The following is a 17,804-nucleotide window of genomic DNA, read 5'->3' as shown; positions in this document are numbered from 1 at the left end:
AGAGAGAAGCTTAGTGGTGGGCTCCAAATGTAGAGAGCTGCTGAGTGCCCATTAAGGGAGGGAGACCAACTTTTAAGTCACTGGGCAGAATTAATGTAGAGCGATTTAAAGTAGTCTTCCCATTCCCTTGGTTGTATGGATAACTTAGGATGTTTGACTCGGAACACTAAGTGCCTCATTTATGAGGCCTTGCGTCAGTTTTGCGCTTCTGATGCATCACTTTATGTGACGCATCGGCGGCGTAAAACATGCCTCCAGTTGCGCACTATTTACAAAGTGACGCTTCTAAGCAGATGCGTCACTTTGTAAACCCCTGCGCTACATTATACTTGCGTCAGGTATAATGTATGCAGGGGGTCGTTCCCCAGCAAAAAGCTTCATAGAAGTGACACAGTGAAATTTATGAGATTTCACTGCGTCACTTCTAGGACGCCGTTGCATCACAATCTTGTGCCTGCCTCACAGCAGGAGTAAGACTGACGCAGGCCCTTTCAAATGGGGCTTGCCCCATGTAAAAGGACGCATTGCTGGAGTTGCGGCACTTTTGTGACACACTCCAGCAATGCGTCACTTTTGCACTTACAGATACGTCAGAAATACTGACGTATCTGTAACTCCCTGCGACATGATGCGTCATACTTTAAATATGACGCTTCAAACATGTTGCAAGGAGGGCGCACTGAGGAGTGACGCATCGCTGCTTTCACGCAGCGATGCCTCATTTCTCATAAATGAGGCCCTAAATTTATACCTAATTTACCAAATATTGATAGTCTATATAGTGGTTATGATGTTTTTGTAGGTCGAAATTTTGACAAGCCTCTACTGACATACATGTCAATAAGAACACCCAAGAAATGTCGAGGCTGGGAAGAAGCAGCATATAATAGATTGCATACATTGGATGTAGAAACAATATCGATATAGGGAAGGAACGACTCAAGATCTAATACAAAATGGCACCGTGTTTTAATAGGTGTCACTTATTCACCCATACAAATAATAGCTTATGCACATTATCTGTGAACAGCAAATGACATTTCAACATTAGTATGCTGTGATGGATAAAAAGACATTCCTACCGTGTAAACCACCAGAATGTAACCCTCGAGAGAAAACTTGCGCTCGATTCAGGGGATTGGTTCTACAACGAAATAAAAAAGAAGATTGGGTACATTTGTCTTGAGAGATACAAAATTCAAGTTTAAAAAATTCAAGCAAAGCAGCAAAAAAGTTTAGAATCTAAATATTTATCAATAACACTTACATCGATGGGCAATATTAAAAATAGAGTCAACAAACATTTGTCCAGCTTGTAGACAGTTGAGCTGTAGTTGTAAAGAAGAAGACTGTAAATGAGGTTAGTTCGTCCCTTGTCCCTTCAAAACTTCTCCTCGCATTTTATGTTGTAGATAAAATGTTTGCTCCAATTCCTTAAAGATCCTAGGGTTGGTCATTTTGCTGATCCCAGTATTTGCCCAGCCTGCAAAACATTAAACTCTTTTATTCATGGTCTTTGTGTTGGGTAGCGCCAACTCTTCATAAATGGTGAAGTATTGGACGACACCCAATAGTTTTCCAATAGACCTGATTGTCTATCTCTTTGAAGGATCACTGTCCTGCACCTACATGAATGATGGGAGCACATCTAAAAAGCTGAGCCTTGCCCATGTTCCCTGTCTACCTCCGTGCAGTATATGCGCATGAGACATCCATGAGCAGGCATTTGCAGAATCAGCTGTGTTGGTACTACTATGCCCACTTCCTGGTTTCTCTAATGAGAAAGATATGTCAGTAGTATAGAGAGGATTGTCTAATTTAGGTATATGAAGCGTCTCTTTGTAAAGTGGGTACACACATTTTGCATAGTTCTTTGCTTCGACATAAGCGGTACAAATGTAAGACACAAAATAATGTTATGAATCTGTGACTGCCTTTAACAATGCTATGCCATTCTCAGGGTAAATAGCAAGACTTTGTGTTTGTGCTTTTCTCTTTCCATACTTACAAATACCAATGAAGTATGATTTCTTTACAAAGACATATTCTAGAAACTCTGAAAAGGGACCATAACATCAAAGTTGTAGTCAGCAACGGCTTGTGGACCGTCTGATATAAACACCAGTCATGGGGTTAGCACTTCCTCTTTCTTCAATGGTGCAGTGAAGGCAAATCACAATGTTCAACTGGTGACTAGCAGTGTGGTGCATGACGTCAAGTGTTAACAGGGAAATGACATAACTCCTAGGGGAAGTTCCCTCTAATGGTCACTATTAATGTACCTGTCAAGAAGCACTACCTAAGTTCTGGAAGAATGATACTACTTAGAGTGGCTACAAAGTTTACCTCCATGTCTTTGATGAAATCAAGACTTCCATCAGTCAAGAACAGTTGCATTTAATGGCAAGGGTGGTGGCTCCAAATGCAAGTTTAAATGACTTCAACAAGAGACAGTCAAGCATATTCAAGTATTTTAAACAAAAAAGTCTATCTCATGGAGATTAAGAGTGTACCATATTTTACAATACACCCTGTTGTTGGGGCGGTCAGCCTCTTGATCGACGGCAGTGCTCTGCGGTTATTTGTCGTGGTCATGGACATTTTATATGGGCATGTAAGTAATAGAAGTGCCCACTGAACTTTGTGTCAGTGTAATACAGCAGCAGCCATCAGGCTTACTAATGATTTTTATCCTCTGAGATTGTGTGTGGACCAGCTCTTTGCTAGATTTAATGTTGTTATTCTCTTCTTAATTGAGCTCATAATCCTGTTTACATGATATTCTGCAGCCCGGCTTCAGCTGAATTGTTCCAGTTCCTTCTGCTGATTTTTCTACTCTACTACTATTACTTTTCAGCTACTCTTTTTTTGCAGTTTTAAATAGCACAAACTCGATCCAAATGTATTGGAGTGCTTTACATGTGGTCACATTTATTTTTTTGGGCACGAGGAGATTAAAGTGATTTGCCCACAAAATGTTGAGTCGCGCCAAGACTTGAACGTGGTCCCCACCTCCACAGCCTGCAGCTCTTTAACGGTACAACCTCTCCCAGTCGTTTTCTCTTTCTGTGTAATTTACCTCAGTTCCTCTATCACTGATTATAATAAGTCTGCCTCATTACTCATTCCAGCTTCTGCTTACTACTTGATGTCTCAAAAATATATAGTCTTATTTCTGACCTTCCTTGTTCCCCTCCTGTTAAATGTTATCTGTCCTTCCCATCCCTCCTTCCTCTGCCTCAGCCCGAACCTTTCTGACTAGTATGAACTCCCAGACAGCCTCGACCCGTCCATATGGGCCAAGCAGCCACAGCCCTTCACCTTTTTAGAAAGAGGAAGAGGGTCACTCAGGCTGAGCAAATGTCAGCCAGACAGGCACTATTCTTGTTCAGGTCATGCAGCCAGACGCTAAACATGCACTAAATGCGCATGATAATGGCTGCCTGGGCAGAACTTTGCTAGGCTGAGGATTTCACAGCCCTGTGGGCATGGCCTACTCAGTCTGGCAAAAGTGCCTCGCTGCCATCTACCTCGTGACCAAGGGGAGTGTCACTGATTGCCTTGGATCTGGATACTTCAGTTTTCAACCCTGAAGTGCCCTGGGCAGAGAGTTAATCAGTGACACCTCGTCACAGGGTGGGATGAGGTCAGCAACTCTCACTGAACTCATCCCATTCTGTGACAAATGAGGGAAGGCAGCAATCCCAACCTCCTGGGACCTTCGAGGCTTTCCTCTCCAAGGCCTGCAGGAAAGGTGCATTTTATGTTTTTGAATGTTTGGTGTGTGCATGCATGTATGTAAAAATGTATGAATTTGTTGTGAGTGAGTGTTATGTCTGTGTGTGAGTGTGACTGTGTGTGTGTGTGTGTGTATGCGCACGTTAGTGAATGCTTGGGAGTGATTGAGAGTATATGTTTGCATTTTTGGACTGCCCGTCACCCTCCACATCAAAATTACTTCCCGCCACGGCTCCTAACCATCTTTCCCAAACTTTCACCCATACTTTTAGCAATACTACCCAACTAACAAGCACACGCGAACACAACTTACAAAAACCTACTAATTTTTCAACTCCATTCCTATCATTCTATTCCTACTCCAAACTCCCCCTTTTCAAATCCAGTCTTATTATTATATTCCTGATCCAAAACTAACTAAATACACATGAAATCAAGAGCACAAACCTAACACAAGTAATGCACATGCAAAAAGAAAAAAATGGAACTAACCAACTAAATACAAATTTTCTGGAGAAGCATGGTACTCGTCGAAAAAGCTCTTTATTGCCTCATATGGGGTCGTAATTACTATATAAATAGATTAACATTTACCTGCCAGAGTTTAATGGTTACATTCTGATCTTGATCCTCCAATTGGCCTTCCCTTCTATGTTGTAATTTAGTTTCTGCTGAGGTCAGCAATAAGAATCTCTGGCGTTCCTGACAAAATGCCTTTCCCGTCCTCTATTTTCCTCCTCAGTGAAAACCAGAGTTCCTTCTGGGGAAGAACAACCACTTTTCATACCACTTTGAGCCCAGACATGTGCACCAGAGACTTGATGCTGGTGTTGCCATGGGAAATGTGGTGAAGTAGGCAATACAAACAAGTTATTTATATTGTGCTAGAAGGTGGTAGAAAGTAAGAAGTATGTGGGTGAGCTCCATGTTCTACTGGCAACGCAGATAGGATACTTTGATGATGGTGTTGCACAGTGGTTCCACTGAGGGTGTATTCATCTGCACATCTGGTGGGGAAAGTGCAGTTGCCCACCTGTTAAACTGGGGTACACTCATCAGAGTGTTTCTAAGACCAAGGGGGTCATTAGGAAGGCGGGCGGACAAACCTATTGTCAAATGGGACAGCCCGCCAAAAGGGCGGGGGGTCCCGTGGGGGCTATTAGGATGCGCCCGCCACAGTGGCGGGCGCATCCTGCATTCCTGACATTGCGGCGGGCGGTGCACTCAGCACCGCCCGCCACAATGCCAGGAAGGCATGTCGTGCACTTCCATGCACAACATATCAGGAACTGGGCGGTGCCTGCCATGTTGTGCATGGACCTGCAGGGGGGTAATATAGGTACCCCCATGTGCACCCTGCACGCCCCAGAGTCCCTGGGGGCTCGCAACGGGCCCCTGCAAGCAATTACTGCCTGCCTTTCCGTGGTGGCAAGGCATGTTTCTGCCCCGATAGTAATATGGCTGGTGGTGTCTAACAGACACTGCTACCATATTAAACTCTTTTCCGCCTTGTTGACCGGGCGGAAAAGCGGCGGACGGTCCTTCCGTACGCCGCGGTCCCCCGCCATAGCAATATGGCGGGGGGAAATGGGTGGCAGGTGGGGACGGATCTCGGGCGGATCGTAACCGCCATGCGAGCGGTGGCGATCAGCCCGAGATCCTAATGGGCTCGCAAGTGTCATGACGATGACTGACCTTAAAATTCATCAAACAAATAGGTTTTTAATGCCTTTCAGATGTGGACTTCTGTTTCATGCTATGTGTGCATTATGTATATTTTATACATAATGCGTGTGGCTCAATGGTTAGAGCAGCAGACCCTGATGCAGAGGTCTAGCCCGGGACCAGGGTTCAATTCCCCGCCTCGGCGGGTCTTGAGCTAAAACATTCCACGGACCTGATAATTCTCGCCTCGGTGCCTATTCCAATCATGGAGTCCCACTCTGCAACTCTGGGCAATAGCTTGCTTAATCTCCACAACGGCCCCCACAACGCTAAGGATACCTCGCCTCCACCTTGGGGGTGCCCAGGAGTGGACACCTCACAGGGAAAGCCAGGATGGATTCCACAGCGGTATTCGTACAAGCGCCTTGAGACCCTTGCGGGTGAGCAGTGCGGTATACAAGTATCAATTTACATTTTTTTACCTCAAAAGAGTCTGTGGAATAACAGTGTGGAATTATTATTAGCCATCAATTTGTAGTAGCTGTCTCTTAAGGTGGTAAGCAGTCACACTTTTGCTAATTAATATCCACTGTGCCAAGTGAGTTCTTTCCAACAGGGCAACATTCAGTGAATAGTGTGTAGAATGTTAGTGTAAAGCAAATGCAGGCATATACATGTGCAATACTGGATTACTTATTAGTAATCTTGACTCTAAAGAGGGTCATTCTGATGGCTCATAGGATGCAGTCCGACCGCCATCTGCTGCTGCGGTCCGACCGACTCATTACAATGCATGTGGTCGACGGCAGCAAGGGGTAGGACAGTCCGACGCTTTCTGACGGGCTCAAGGAGCCTGTCGAACCATCAGAGGGGCACTACTCCCTGCAATAGGGGCGGTGCCCTCTCCGGCAACATTATAGGGATTACAATGTCCCTTTCTACCTGCCCTTTCATGACAGTTCACCCGCCATTAAAAGGCAGGCAGAAAGTGATCTTGGGGTCCCCAGCGGGCCCCACTCCCTCCCTGGCCCTCTGCTATGGTGCCCCCTAAGCATCCCTGCACCACGGTGCCTGCCATTGAGTGCAGGGATGTTTTTAAAGTGTATATTTTCTATTGTGGCTTGTGCTGTAGCCCCCAGCACAAGGCAAAATAGAAAATATACACTTTGTGACCACCATGAAGACGGTTGCATTGTAATGAGGGCAGGGGGCCCGCTGACTCCTTGTCGGGCGGTACCTCTTCCGCTACGGTGCTGATCAGATGAGATCCAACCGGCATTGTAATGATGCCCTAAATTAGGGTTTTCTTCATCACAGCCTTTAATCTGTAATTCGGAACCCATGAGACAGGCATTTATTGCTTTTCCCAATCCTGCAATCCATTTCCTTCAATACAGTTTTAAACATTCAAGCTACCAAATAGTCTTTTAATTATGCTTTCTGTCTTTAACAAGTATGAATACTCATCCTTGGATGTATGACATTACAACTCATGCTTTTACATCGCATGCCTTTACAACGCGGTTTTTACAACACAAACCTTTACAACGCATAGCGCTTTGGGGTGCTGGATAGTGAATAGTTTCATTTACTATTCCAACTCCAGTCCCCGTGGACACTAGGGAAGGTGTTGGATAGTAAATTAAACTTATTCCCTATCCTAGAGCGCCCCCCAGTGCAATGCGTTGTAATGGTTTGCGTTGTAAAGGTTGCGTCGTAAAGGCACTGCGTGGTAAAAGTTGCGTTGTAACGGATGTTTCCCCTCATCCTTTCTTCCAAAATCACTGCTTATGCAAATAACTTTATTTACTGGGAGTTGAAAGTGAGATTCAAGGCCTGTGGCAAGGAAGATACCAATTTAAATAATAAGAATTATCGGTAAGTAATCCAAGCATTTCCACCTCATCAGGTCATCCCAGTCACATTCCTAATTCTATGAGGATATACCAAGCAAGAAAAAAAACACTGCAACAAATATACGAGTTGAATGCTGGATCACCATTATTCCCATTAATCTTCAGTTAAAAAAAAAAAGAAACTTATTTAACAGAACCCAAAACTTTATTTTAAGAACTGACCTCATTTGCAGAGGTGACATCTATGTGATAATGATGTACTAATGTGTTGCTGGATAATGAGCCTGTGATGAACAAAACAACAAAGTAATATACCTGGTATAATTCTTTTTTTAGACAGATTACTTACCATGATCTAAAATTAGTTTGATTGCTGAGAATGAAGAGTCTCAACCACTGAGTAAATCCCTGACTTAGCTGTATCAACTCAACCACCTCCAGAGAACAACCCTTTTTCTTGAAAATGTAGCTTCTCAGACACCAGGCCAATATGCACAACATCATGTGAGCTGAACTAGGAATATTCAGCCACTGCGGAGAACTCAAAAACATTGACAATAATATTTGAGTCCTCTTCTATAACTTCAATAGAAGTGGAAATCACTGACTCCCACGCCAATATGAAGCTATCAACAACACATTTACCTTAAGGCACCTCTAATGAAGGAGAATGGTAGGGTGCACATATTGTAGACCATTTGGCCACCTAAAAGATAGGGCATCCACTACCATGCTTTCTAACACAGTGTTCTGGAACATATCTTTAGGAGAAGAGCATCTTCCTGGAACATAAAAAGGACAAACCAAGGCTTCACCATTGGAGGAAAACTGAGTCGGAAATACTTCCTGCACCAAAAGGGCATTTTCTGCTAGAGTTTTCACAATTTTTGGAACTTTATGTGGGGGATTCACAAATGTGTGCATTGTGACAGTGCTATACAGCACCACAGAGTACATGCTATGGCCCTAATATGGTGTAGGTAAAATGTGTTTCATCCAATTGGTCTATTTTACTGTTTTATGAGACCACTGTAGATTGAGCAGAAAATACCCCCATAGCATGGACGTTAAATGTCATATATAGGTAGTAGTGTATATTTACACTGGCCACATACATGACAAATATAATATGTGCCTGCTAGGAGCTTCCTCGAAGCTCTGGCTGGGTTGAAATTATTTAAGTCATTGCAAGCAATTCCCAAGCTTCTACAGAAAAGGCAGATCCTGGGATTAAAGAAATGTGTATATAGGGTTTCAATCAGCGAACATGTGTGAAAATGATTGACAATAATGTTTGAGTCTAAATCAATAGACAGTCAGATAATCAATACATGATAACTTTATTTTGAAGACCCTGGAGTACTGGGTGGTGTATTTTAGTTTCTAGTCTCTCGTCCATATTAATGTGTAAAGTCAACCCTGCAGGAAATACTAAAAGCAAGGCACCACAGAGAAGGCATTCATGAGCATAATGGGATGAGACTGCTCAAAAGGAGAATAGAAATCCAGTTATTAGTCAAATCTCTGTTAGCAGTTGTATAACTAGTGCTTAGTGACTTTACATACAGAATTCAAGAGACATCGCGTACTCGCAAGTCTTGCGACTCAATAATTCAGTCACATTAGTTGCGATAGGAAACAGGGTCATTGGATTAGGACTTTAGATTGTAGCAAAATCAGAAAGCCATTCTGATCTTGTTTTTGGATTTTATGCAGGTGAGTATGAAACTGCTCTTTGGCTATTTTTAAGCTATTTGAACTTGTTTGTTCCCAATTCACTTCACCTTGAGTTACCTCTAAAAAAAAGTGTTGGTTTGGTGATCATATGCGAAAATGGGGCCATGCTGTCTCTGATAACTTATAGCAGAGAGAAGAACACATTCCATCATTAAGTTGTGCCACCCCTTGATAGCTAGGCATTTACATTAAATCCTCATTTATTTTCAACATGTTGCAACCCCCCTGCCATCGGGGATCATTCTACCAGCTCTCCCTACTGGAGTTCAGGGGCAAACTCCTCAGCAGCATCAGAATCACTTGGCTCCAAGACCTTCATCTGCTTGCTGTAGTACAGTGCGGCTTCTCCCACTCTGTTCATAGTCTCCTGTGATTGCAATCTATTAATCTGCAATTGGACATACAAAGGAGTCTCTTGAGCATTTAAGAGAAGGTGAATGCATGTACTATCACTTTTCTGAATACGTCTTGCTCTCCCTCATGTAGCGAACACTTGAGAGTTCTACATTAGACAGCTTCTCCCAGATCTGAATTTATACTAAATGGTTTTTGGAGATCTTTCTATCCCATCACAAGATACCCTCAAGGACTGGGCAGCTGTAGCTCTTGGGCATATCTGTTACTCTACAGATGTCCTCTGTTAAAGGCACAGCTGGGGAACAGGTGCCACTTGGAGCTTGACAACACAGAGCCTGTACTAGCTACAGGAAACACCGGCCCCGCAACTGCTAAAGCAAATTATGAGGTCACCTACAACCAGTACCATCAACCTGTCCACATCGTTGGTAAAATAAAAAGCAAAAACAACAAACAACGTACTTTCCTAAAGGCCTGAACTTTATCTTAATGCCTGATGCAGCTGCAAAGACAACTGACTCTGAATTCAGACAGTGAAAACATGAGATGAGGGAGGATGAGTAGGGAATCATACTGATGTCTTTAATTTTAAAACTTTATTGAAGGAAGGTTGTGGTAATGGAAAAACAACAGGTGCCTGTCTCCTGGATGAGGATACACAGACTTAGGAATGTGACGAGGGTGGCCAGAATAAGAGGTACTGGTATTTGTAAAGTACAAAGTTAGTTGGAAAGCAAAAGAGCAGAACTGTTGTGTTTCTTAACCAGAATATATTGAATAGGACAACACCTATACAATTATTGTGCACGTCCTAGGTCATAGAGTTTTAATAGATATGTGAATTTTCATAACTTTCCTTCTATAAACCTTTTGAAATTGTTTTTAAAGAATTTGAGGCTTTATGAAGTTCAACGGAGTTATTAAGATTATAAAAAAAATTGCAGTAAAAAAATATCAGATGAACAGGAGGTTTCTTAGGGGAATACCCTTGCGAAACCTAGTTTTATATTAATTAATCATTTTTGCAAAATGATTTCTGCAGGAGAATTCTTCTGTAAAAGCTTTTTGAAGTATTTTTACCTGGAGGAAAAGATTTGTGAAGATGACAAACTTTTTCAAAAGTTAAAAGTTTCCTTCTTTCCTATAACTCCACTAGCAAAAACATATAGATCCATAATATGGCCCAATGAGAAATTGTTGAGAATGTTGAATGCGTAAACTATTTAAAAAGCGTCCAAGAAAAGAGGGTTCTGACTTACAGGAGATCTCCTCGGAGCCAAATGGAAACTGGCAGGTGCTTAACTTTTTTTCTATTTCAGACTCTCCCAGCTCTGCCTCCCCCGGGGCGATTACTTTGTTGCAACGCAACATCAACCAGTTTGTTTCAGCAGGTGCGAGACCCTGCATGTGCAAAGCACTGGGGAATAGGCGGCCCGAGCAGGGGGCTGGGGATACTGGCTCTCCTCTGTTATTATAAGGCCGCACAGCTGAGATATCTGGTGGAATGGGCTAGGCTGGATTCCATAAAGAGGTGGCTCTTCCAGGACCGCGCTCTGGCTGGAGTACCTCTTTGGAAGGTTCCCTTTTTAAAGAAGTCCCAGCGGCCTCTGGGCCTAATGAGATCTCCCATCACTAAATCAGTGATGCTTGTCTGGGACGGGGTGGCGGTCTCTAGAAAGCTTTCCCCTGACTCCACTGTTCGGGAACAGTGATTTTACGCCGGCTGGTCAGACAAAACGTACACGGCGTGGCGGGACACTCCCTGTCGCTCAGTGGGACATCTCTTCGACCTCACGGAGGTCCTCTCTTTTACTCAGCTGAAGCCGGAATACGGATTTCCGGAGACACAACGGTTCCGCTACCTACAGCTACGACACTGTGTGCTCCAGCCAGAAATGAGGGAGAAGGGGGGACGCCGATTGACCAAGTACGAGAAAGGGCTGCTCACCAAGACCACCGACAAGGACCTGATTTCCGACATGTACGAAATGCTCAGACACAACACACCCGCAAGACACGCCGAGCAGGAGGAGGTGGGAAAGGGAGCTAGGGGGTGAATTCACACCAAAAGATTGGGACATGATCTACTACAGGGCGAAACTCACGGCTCGAAATGTAGCTAGCACAGAATCTGCCATGAAAATTGCTTCATATTGGTACCTTACCCAAGTGAGCCTTCACAGGGGCAATCCCCAGCGGAGCTCCTCATGCTGGAGGTGCTGCGGTGGTGAAGGAACGCTCATGCGCATTATATGGAATTGCCCACATCTCTCCCCATACTGGCCACGATCCTAGACACTGTGGACGAGCTTTTCGATACAGAGATCCCGAGGCTCCGGTATATGTCGTCCTGGGGCTCCCGAACCCCATTACGTACCCACTTAAGAGTATCAGGGGTCGGCAAATGGGGATGGCACTAGGGGCAGCGCTGCAAAATATATTAACGCACTGGGGCTTCTCCACCTGGCACAACTACATGGGGTGGCTACACAGGCTGTGGTTCATTCTCGGCATGGAGCGCATCTCTGCCACGCTGACTAACTCCACTACCTCCTTTCAGATGGTTTGGGCCCCTTTTTTTAAACTCCTTTCGTCTGAATTCAATGAGATCACTCAGCCAAAATACCTACAAGTGTTACGACTCTCGGACATGTGGCGACCTCCCAAGCCCTCTCCAACACCCTAACCATGATATAGCGGCACCTGGCACAAGGAGACCTATTATGGGCGCAGCAACTACCAGATGGGGCGGGGGTGAGAGTTACTGTTTTTGGTTCTCTACAGGGTATGCATTTTTGGGATGCAGTCCGCATACTTGGGGATAAAAAAGCGCATTGTCTTAAATGCACCCTACTTCCGAAGGGTCCTCCTGAGCTGCGATTACACCAGCAGCTTACCCCAGATTCTTACAATGTCTATTCTCATGCGACCTCTGTATGTTGTGTTTTTTTGCTTTGAAAACTGCAATAAACACATAAAACATAATTTAAAATTATGCATATACATATTTTGCATTCTAAATACATAATTAATAGATTATTCAATCAATATCAATTTACCTATATATTTACATTATCTACACACCCAATTCCCCAATTAATCCCACAACCTGAAATGAGAATGTATACCAAAATTAAAATTGTATTACATGTGTAAGACATAACAGTAGATAATAATCATACTTATCAGTCAACATTAATTAATATACATTTTAAAATACACGATTTACACAATCCCCAAATAAAACCAAAAACTTAAATGAATAAATATACTTTACTATATTTAAAAAAAATGGTGTAAAAATACATTTCATGATAAACTTTGAGAAATAAAAACATAGCAAAATACAATAAAACAACACAATAAAAAATCATATTCAACAATTGTTGGAAATGGCCCTTTTTGCTGGGTTATCCCCAAACTTTTTGCTTCTACTTCCTGTTTTTTCCTGACTTGTTTGAGTTGGTTTTTGGACTCTGGGAATTTTACCACTGCCTAAAGTGCATATGCTCTCTGTGTAAATTGTGTTATGGATTGGTGTTTCCATGATTGGATATTTGATTTACCTGTTAGTCCCTTGTAAAGTGCACTGAGTGTGCCATGGCCTGTAAATCAAAGGCTACTAGTAGGCCTGCAGCACTGATTGTGCCACCCACGTAAGTAGCTTTCAAAAGGTAACTCAGACCTGCCATTGCGCACAGTTGGTAACTGCCATGTTGACTTCACCAGTGGACACACTTGCCAGGTCCTAAACCTTCCCTTTTCTGCATGTCAGTCAACCCTAAGGAAGTCCCAGGGTACCCCTGTGGGTAGGTTGCAGTGTATGTGAAAGATAGGACAAACCCGGGTGTGTGTGGCATGTCCTGATAGCGAATAACAGCCAATTTCATTTTTCACTATTGCAAGGCTATCTGTTCTCATGGGCCAGAATGGGCAGTTTGATTATAACATATTATAATCCTAAACTGACCCAGGGAACAAGGAAGAAATTCGAGTTTAGTATGCCTGAACTCAGAATGTTAAAATTCATCTTTTAGTGAAAGTGATTTTTACATTCTGTGTTTGAAAATACCACTTTTAGAAAGTAAGTATTTTCTTGCTCAGTCATCCCGTGTGCCTCTGCTGGAATGTGGATTGCTGAAATGATGCTATCAAATCGTTTGATAGATTAGTAAAGGATAGTTTATTCAGAAGAGGTTAAAGCAGTATATATCTACAAGCCTGGGTCTCAACTGTCTTCCCTGGAATCTGGAACCCAGCAGTGTTCCCGATTCCAGGTATGACATAGCGATACCACACATTCCCCTTCGTAATAAATAATGAAGAAACATTTTAAACAGAAATTGAAAGAACATGAATTGGTACACAAAGTACAATTTGATTATAGAATTTGAAAACAAAAGTATCAATGACGAGAAGTTACATACTGCAATGAACAAATGAAATTATCTATAAAGATGATAATCTTTAAACCACACTGGAGTAAGACCTTTCCTCTGTGTTCGCTGCATAGTATTAGAGTCAGGAGTACAGGAGAACTTATTTTCAGGAACACTGTGCATAGATGTAGGATCAGAGAACTTCCTCCAATTGCAGGCACTGTTAGAGGACCTTGAGTTGGATGACATATTGGACCCTGAGGCTGTTCCCTTAGGCCACAACCACTTGGGGATTTTTACCACCTTGGACATATTCCATACATTGCCATCTGAAAGTTCAACAACCTGTCGACCAACTCGCTTGACTAATAAAGGGTCCGAATATCTTGACTCTCCAGACCTGACTAGTCTGGATTTCTTAACACGCACCCAATCATTGACACTGAACAATAAAGAATTGGCATGTGAGGAACAATCCCTGTCAATGGACTTTTCCGAATCAAGCATTCTCATCCAAGGTTGACTCATGTTGGATACACTCCTCCTCCCCCTCATCTTCTCAAAAGGTGAAAGATCACCCATGCTTCTTGGTGTGTTTCTGTAGCACCACAGAATTTCACTAATGGTTTGTTTACAATCATTACCATTGCGTAAGGCTAATTGGAGACCCTCTTTAAATACTCTGATCCACCTCTCCACAATACCATTACTGTTGGGATAATAAACAGACACACGTTTGTGCCTAATGCCGTGACGCACCAAAAATTCTTTCATCTCCTGAGAGACAAATTGTACACCATTGTCTGTCGTGATAGATTCAGGGAAACTCTCTTTTTCGAATACTTCATTTAAAAATCTGATCACTACACCAGAAGTTATGCTAGAAACCATTTTTACCTCAGGCCATTGAGACAACTAAGATAATCGCATACATCATGCTCTTGTTGAATGACATGGGACCAGCAATGTCTAAAGATACACTTTCCCAAACCCGTGAAGGTCTAGAAATGGGAAGGCGTTCATACGCGACATGCTTTTGAGACTTATCATTCAAGCAGCAATCCACACAGTTCCTGACGTATCTTTCTATACTCTTATCCATTCCTGGCCACCAGAATTCACTCCTGATCCTCCTTTTCATGGATGTCATACCCGAGTGACCCTCATGAGCCATCTCCACAATCTTAGACTGCAATTTGCCAGGAACCACCAGTTGTAGGCCTCTAAACAGTAACCCTTCAACAACAGATAGTTCTTGAGCAACATGAAAGAACGGTTGAATTCCATCAGACAACAAGTCTTTGCGTGGCTACTGAGTTTTCACAAAACCACATATTTCATTAAAAACAGGGTCACTATTACATGCCAATTTCCATGTATCCTCCTGAATACAACCTTTGGATATCTCACAAATTGACACTACGTTATCATTATCATTGTCCACCTCCACTACATTGTCATCAGGTACGGGCAATCTCGATAAGCAATCTGCTAACACATTCCTAATGCCAGGAATATACTCAACTTTAAAATGAAAATCTTGAAGTTTGTATTGCCATCTGGCAATTCTTGATGTCGCTTTTCCATAACCTTTGGTAGTAAACAAATCTACCAGAGGACGATGGTCAGACCAGAGTTTAAAAACAGTACCGTATACATATTTGCGGAAATATTCTATGCCCCACCAGCAAGCTAGAGCTTCCTTTTCCAATGTAGAATATTTGCATTCAGCATCCCTCAATGGTCTTGAAGCAAACCCAATTGTTACCATTTGACCCTTTTGACGCTGCATTAAAACTGCTCCTATTCCCACATTGCTAGCATCTGTAATGATGAATGAACCATGAGCAGTATTAAACGTTGCTAGAGAAGGTGCAGATGCAATGGTTTGTTTTAACAATTCGAATTCTTTTTTACAACTTTCATCCCACAGAAAATGAACATTTTTTTTCATCAAATTTCTCATATTTACAGTTTTGTCAGAGAACAGGGGAATAAATTTAGAGTAATATTCGGCAAGCCCCAAGAAAGACCTAAGCTGATCTTTATTTATAGGGTCAGGAGCATATTCGATAGCCTTGATTAAATTTAATTTTGGGGAAATGCCATCTTTACTAATAGTATGTCCAAAATAGTCAACAGAAGACACCCCACATTTACACTTTTCTTTTGTGAGGGTGAGACCACTGTCTTGCAGCACACCTAATACCTTATACAGAACTGTAGAATGGTCAGTTGGATTTGATGAAAAGATCAAAATGTCATCTTGAAAGTATAAGACATCATTAAAATCCTTAAAAAGATTATGCATCACCCTTTGAAAGACAGAAGATGCCGATATAAGACCAAAGGGCATTCTTTTATACCTGAAAGCACCTTCTGATGTGATGAAAGACGTCAAATGCTTACTGTCCTTGTGCAATGCAATTTGATGGTAAGCATTTGACAGATCCAGCGTGGTAAAAATGGATGCTCCTTTTAATTTCGTAAACATTTCATTTATGTTAGGCAATGGGTGTCTGTCCACCCATACGCTCTCGTTTAGGTCTCTTAAATCTACACAAAGTCTAACTTTGCCGTTAGACTTATGAGCGACAACGACAGGGGATAACCAAATCGAAGATTCTATTTCTTCAATGACGTCTAAGTCACACAATTTCTTGAGTTCAGACTTCACAGCTTCTCTTAAATGTAAAGGCACATTCCTGACTTTATGAACTTTTGGTTCAGCGTCGTCTCCAAGAATGATTTTGTGCTCAAAATTTTTTAAGAGGCCTAACTTAGATGCGGAAAATACAGAAGGAAATTTTTATTCACACTCATGGCCAAGATCAAAATCTACATTCATGACCAGGTCTGAATAGCCTAGTACTTGATCAGGATGATTGAAACAGAAAAAGAAGGTGCACTCTAAAAAAAGTCAATATCCGAAGTCGCTCTTTTTTGTATTGATTCTTCTTTATGAACACACGCCTAAGGTCTGAGAGCCGACACCATATTAAAGGTTCGGCATGCTACATTTAGAAGTTTTGACTTGATAGAAAAGGAATTGGTTGTTGCTTTGAATCTGGGGAACTTTGACGCTTGCAACACAAATACGAGCGGCCACCTAGTGGAAAACGGGCTCGGTACGTTATACATTGGCTTCCCACAAACTATTTCCAAGCACTTTGGTCGGGGTTATCACCTTGGAACAACGTAATCAGCTTTTAAAACGAACGGAGGCTGACACCTTTTTCAACCGGGTTCCCCATATTACCTGCACAGGACCAAGACCTTCCCAGGAGCCACGGATTGATTAACCTTACTCTGACATATGAGAACGCACCTACGGCCTACACAGTGCAAAACGTGGATCTATGTGGCAGTCTGAAGGGTACTGCCTTTGAAATCGCAAGCTTATTTTCTATTGCCCTGACGAAGTTCCAATAGGCAAAGAGTGGAACGAAACGCGTTGGCTGTGCCTTTGATGTTTGAACGAAATCTAAAATAAAGAAGAATCAATACAAAAAAGAGCGACTTCGGATATTGACTTTTTTTAGAGTGCACCTTCTTTTTCTGTTTCAATATTCCTGTAAATTACGCATCCTACGGCAGCGGGTGTTAGAAGTGTTTGCACCACCACTAACTGTGAAACTAATGAATTGTTGTGCATGACCTGGTCTGCTGCTTTGGTCCTTCTGCTTAAGTACTTGATCAGGATGGTTGGGATCCAATTTTATCATTAAGTCCCTTTGCTGCGGCCACCCCAATAAACATGAACCATCCTTTGCTACGTAAACCTTAGAATTAATGGTTTTCCCTTTAAAACTTAAAGATGTGGTGAAAAAACCAAGAATATCAATGGGTTTTTTTCCATACCCAAGTAGTTTTATGTCAGGAGGAGATAATTTTAAGCCCGGAAATTCTCTCATGCATTTCTCACCTATGAGAGTACGTTTTGCCCCTGAGTCTGCCATGACACTGATATTCTTCCCCCCAAAATCCACAGTACAGTATGGAGAATCCTTATCACACTCATTAATTTCATATACAGCAAAAAGAAATTCTTCTTCTAAATTATCATCATCTA

General features: G+C 42.4%; 1 protein-coding gene across 2 annotated transcripts in view; it reads right to left on the bottom strand.

The window, feature by feature from the left end:
* ABCC3 (ATP binding cassette subfamily C member 3) overlaps positions 1-17,804 on the bottom strand; it is a 708,094-nt gene that overhangs the window by 365,857 nt on the left and 324,433 nt on the right. For both annotated transcript variants that reach the window (XM_078654774.1, XM_078654775.1), the window contains exon 6: positions 1,083-1,144. In XM_078654774.1, coding sequence (XP_078510900.1) covers positions 1,083-1,144 — 62 coding nt within the window. The remainder of the gene's footprint in view (positions 1-1,082; positions 1,145-17,804) is intronic.

This window comes from Lissotriton helveticus, chromosome 7 (assembly GCF_964261635.1).
Source record: "Lissotriton helveticus chromosome 7, aLisHel1.1, whole genome shotgun sequence".
NCBI lineage: Eukaryota > Metazoa > Chordata > Amphibia > Caudata > Salamandridae > Lissotriton > Lissotriton helveticus.
This window is presented reverse-complemented; position numbering and strand designations above follow the sequence as displayed.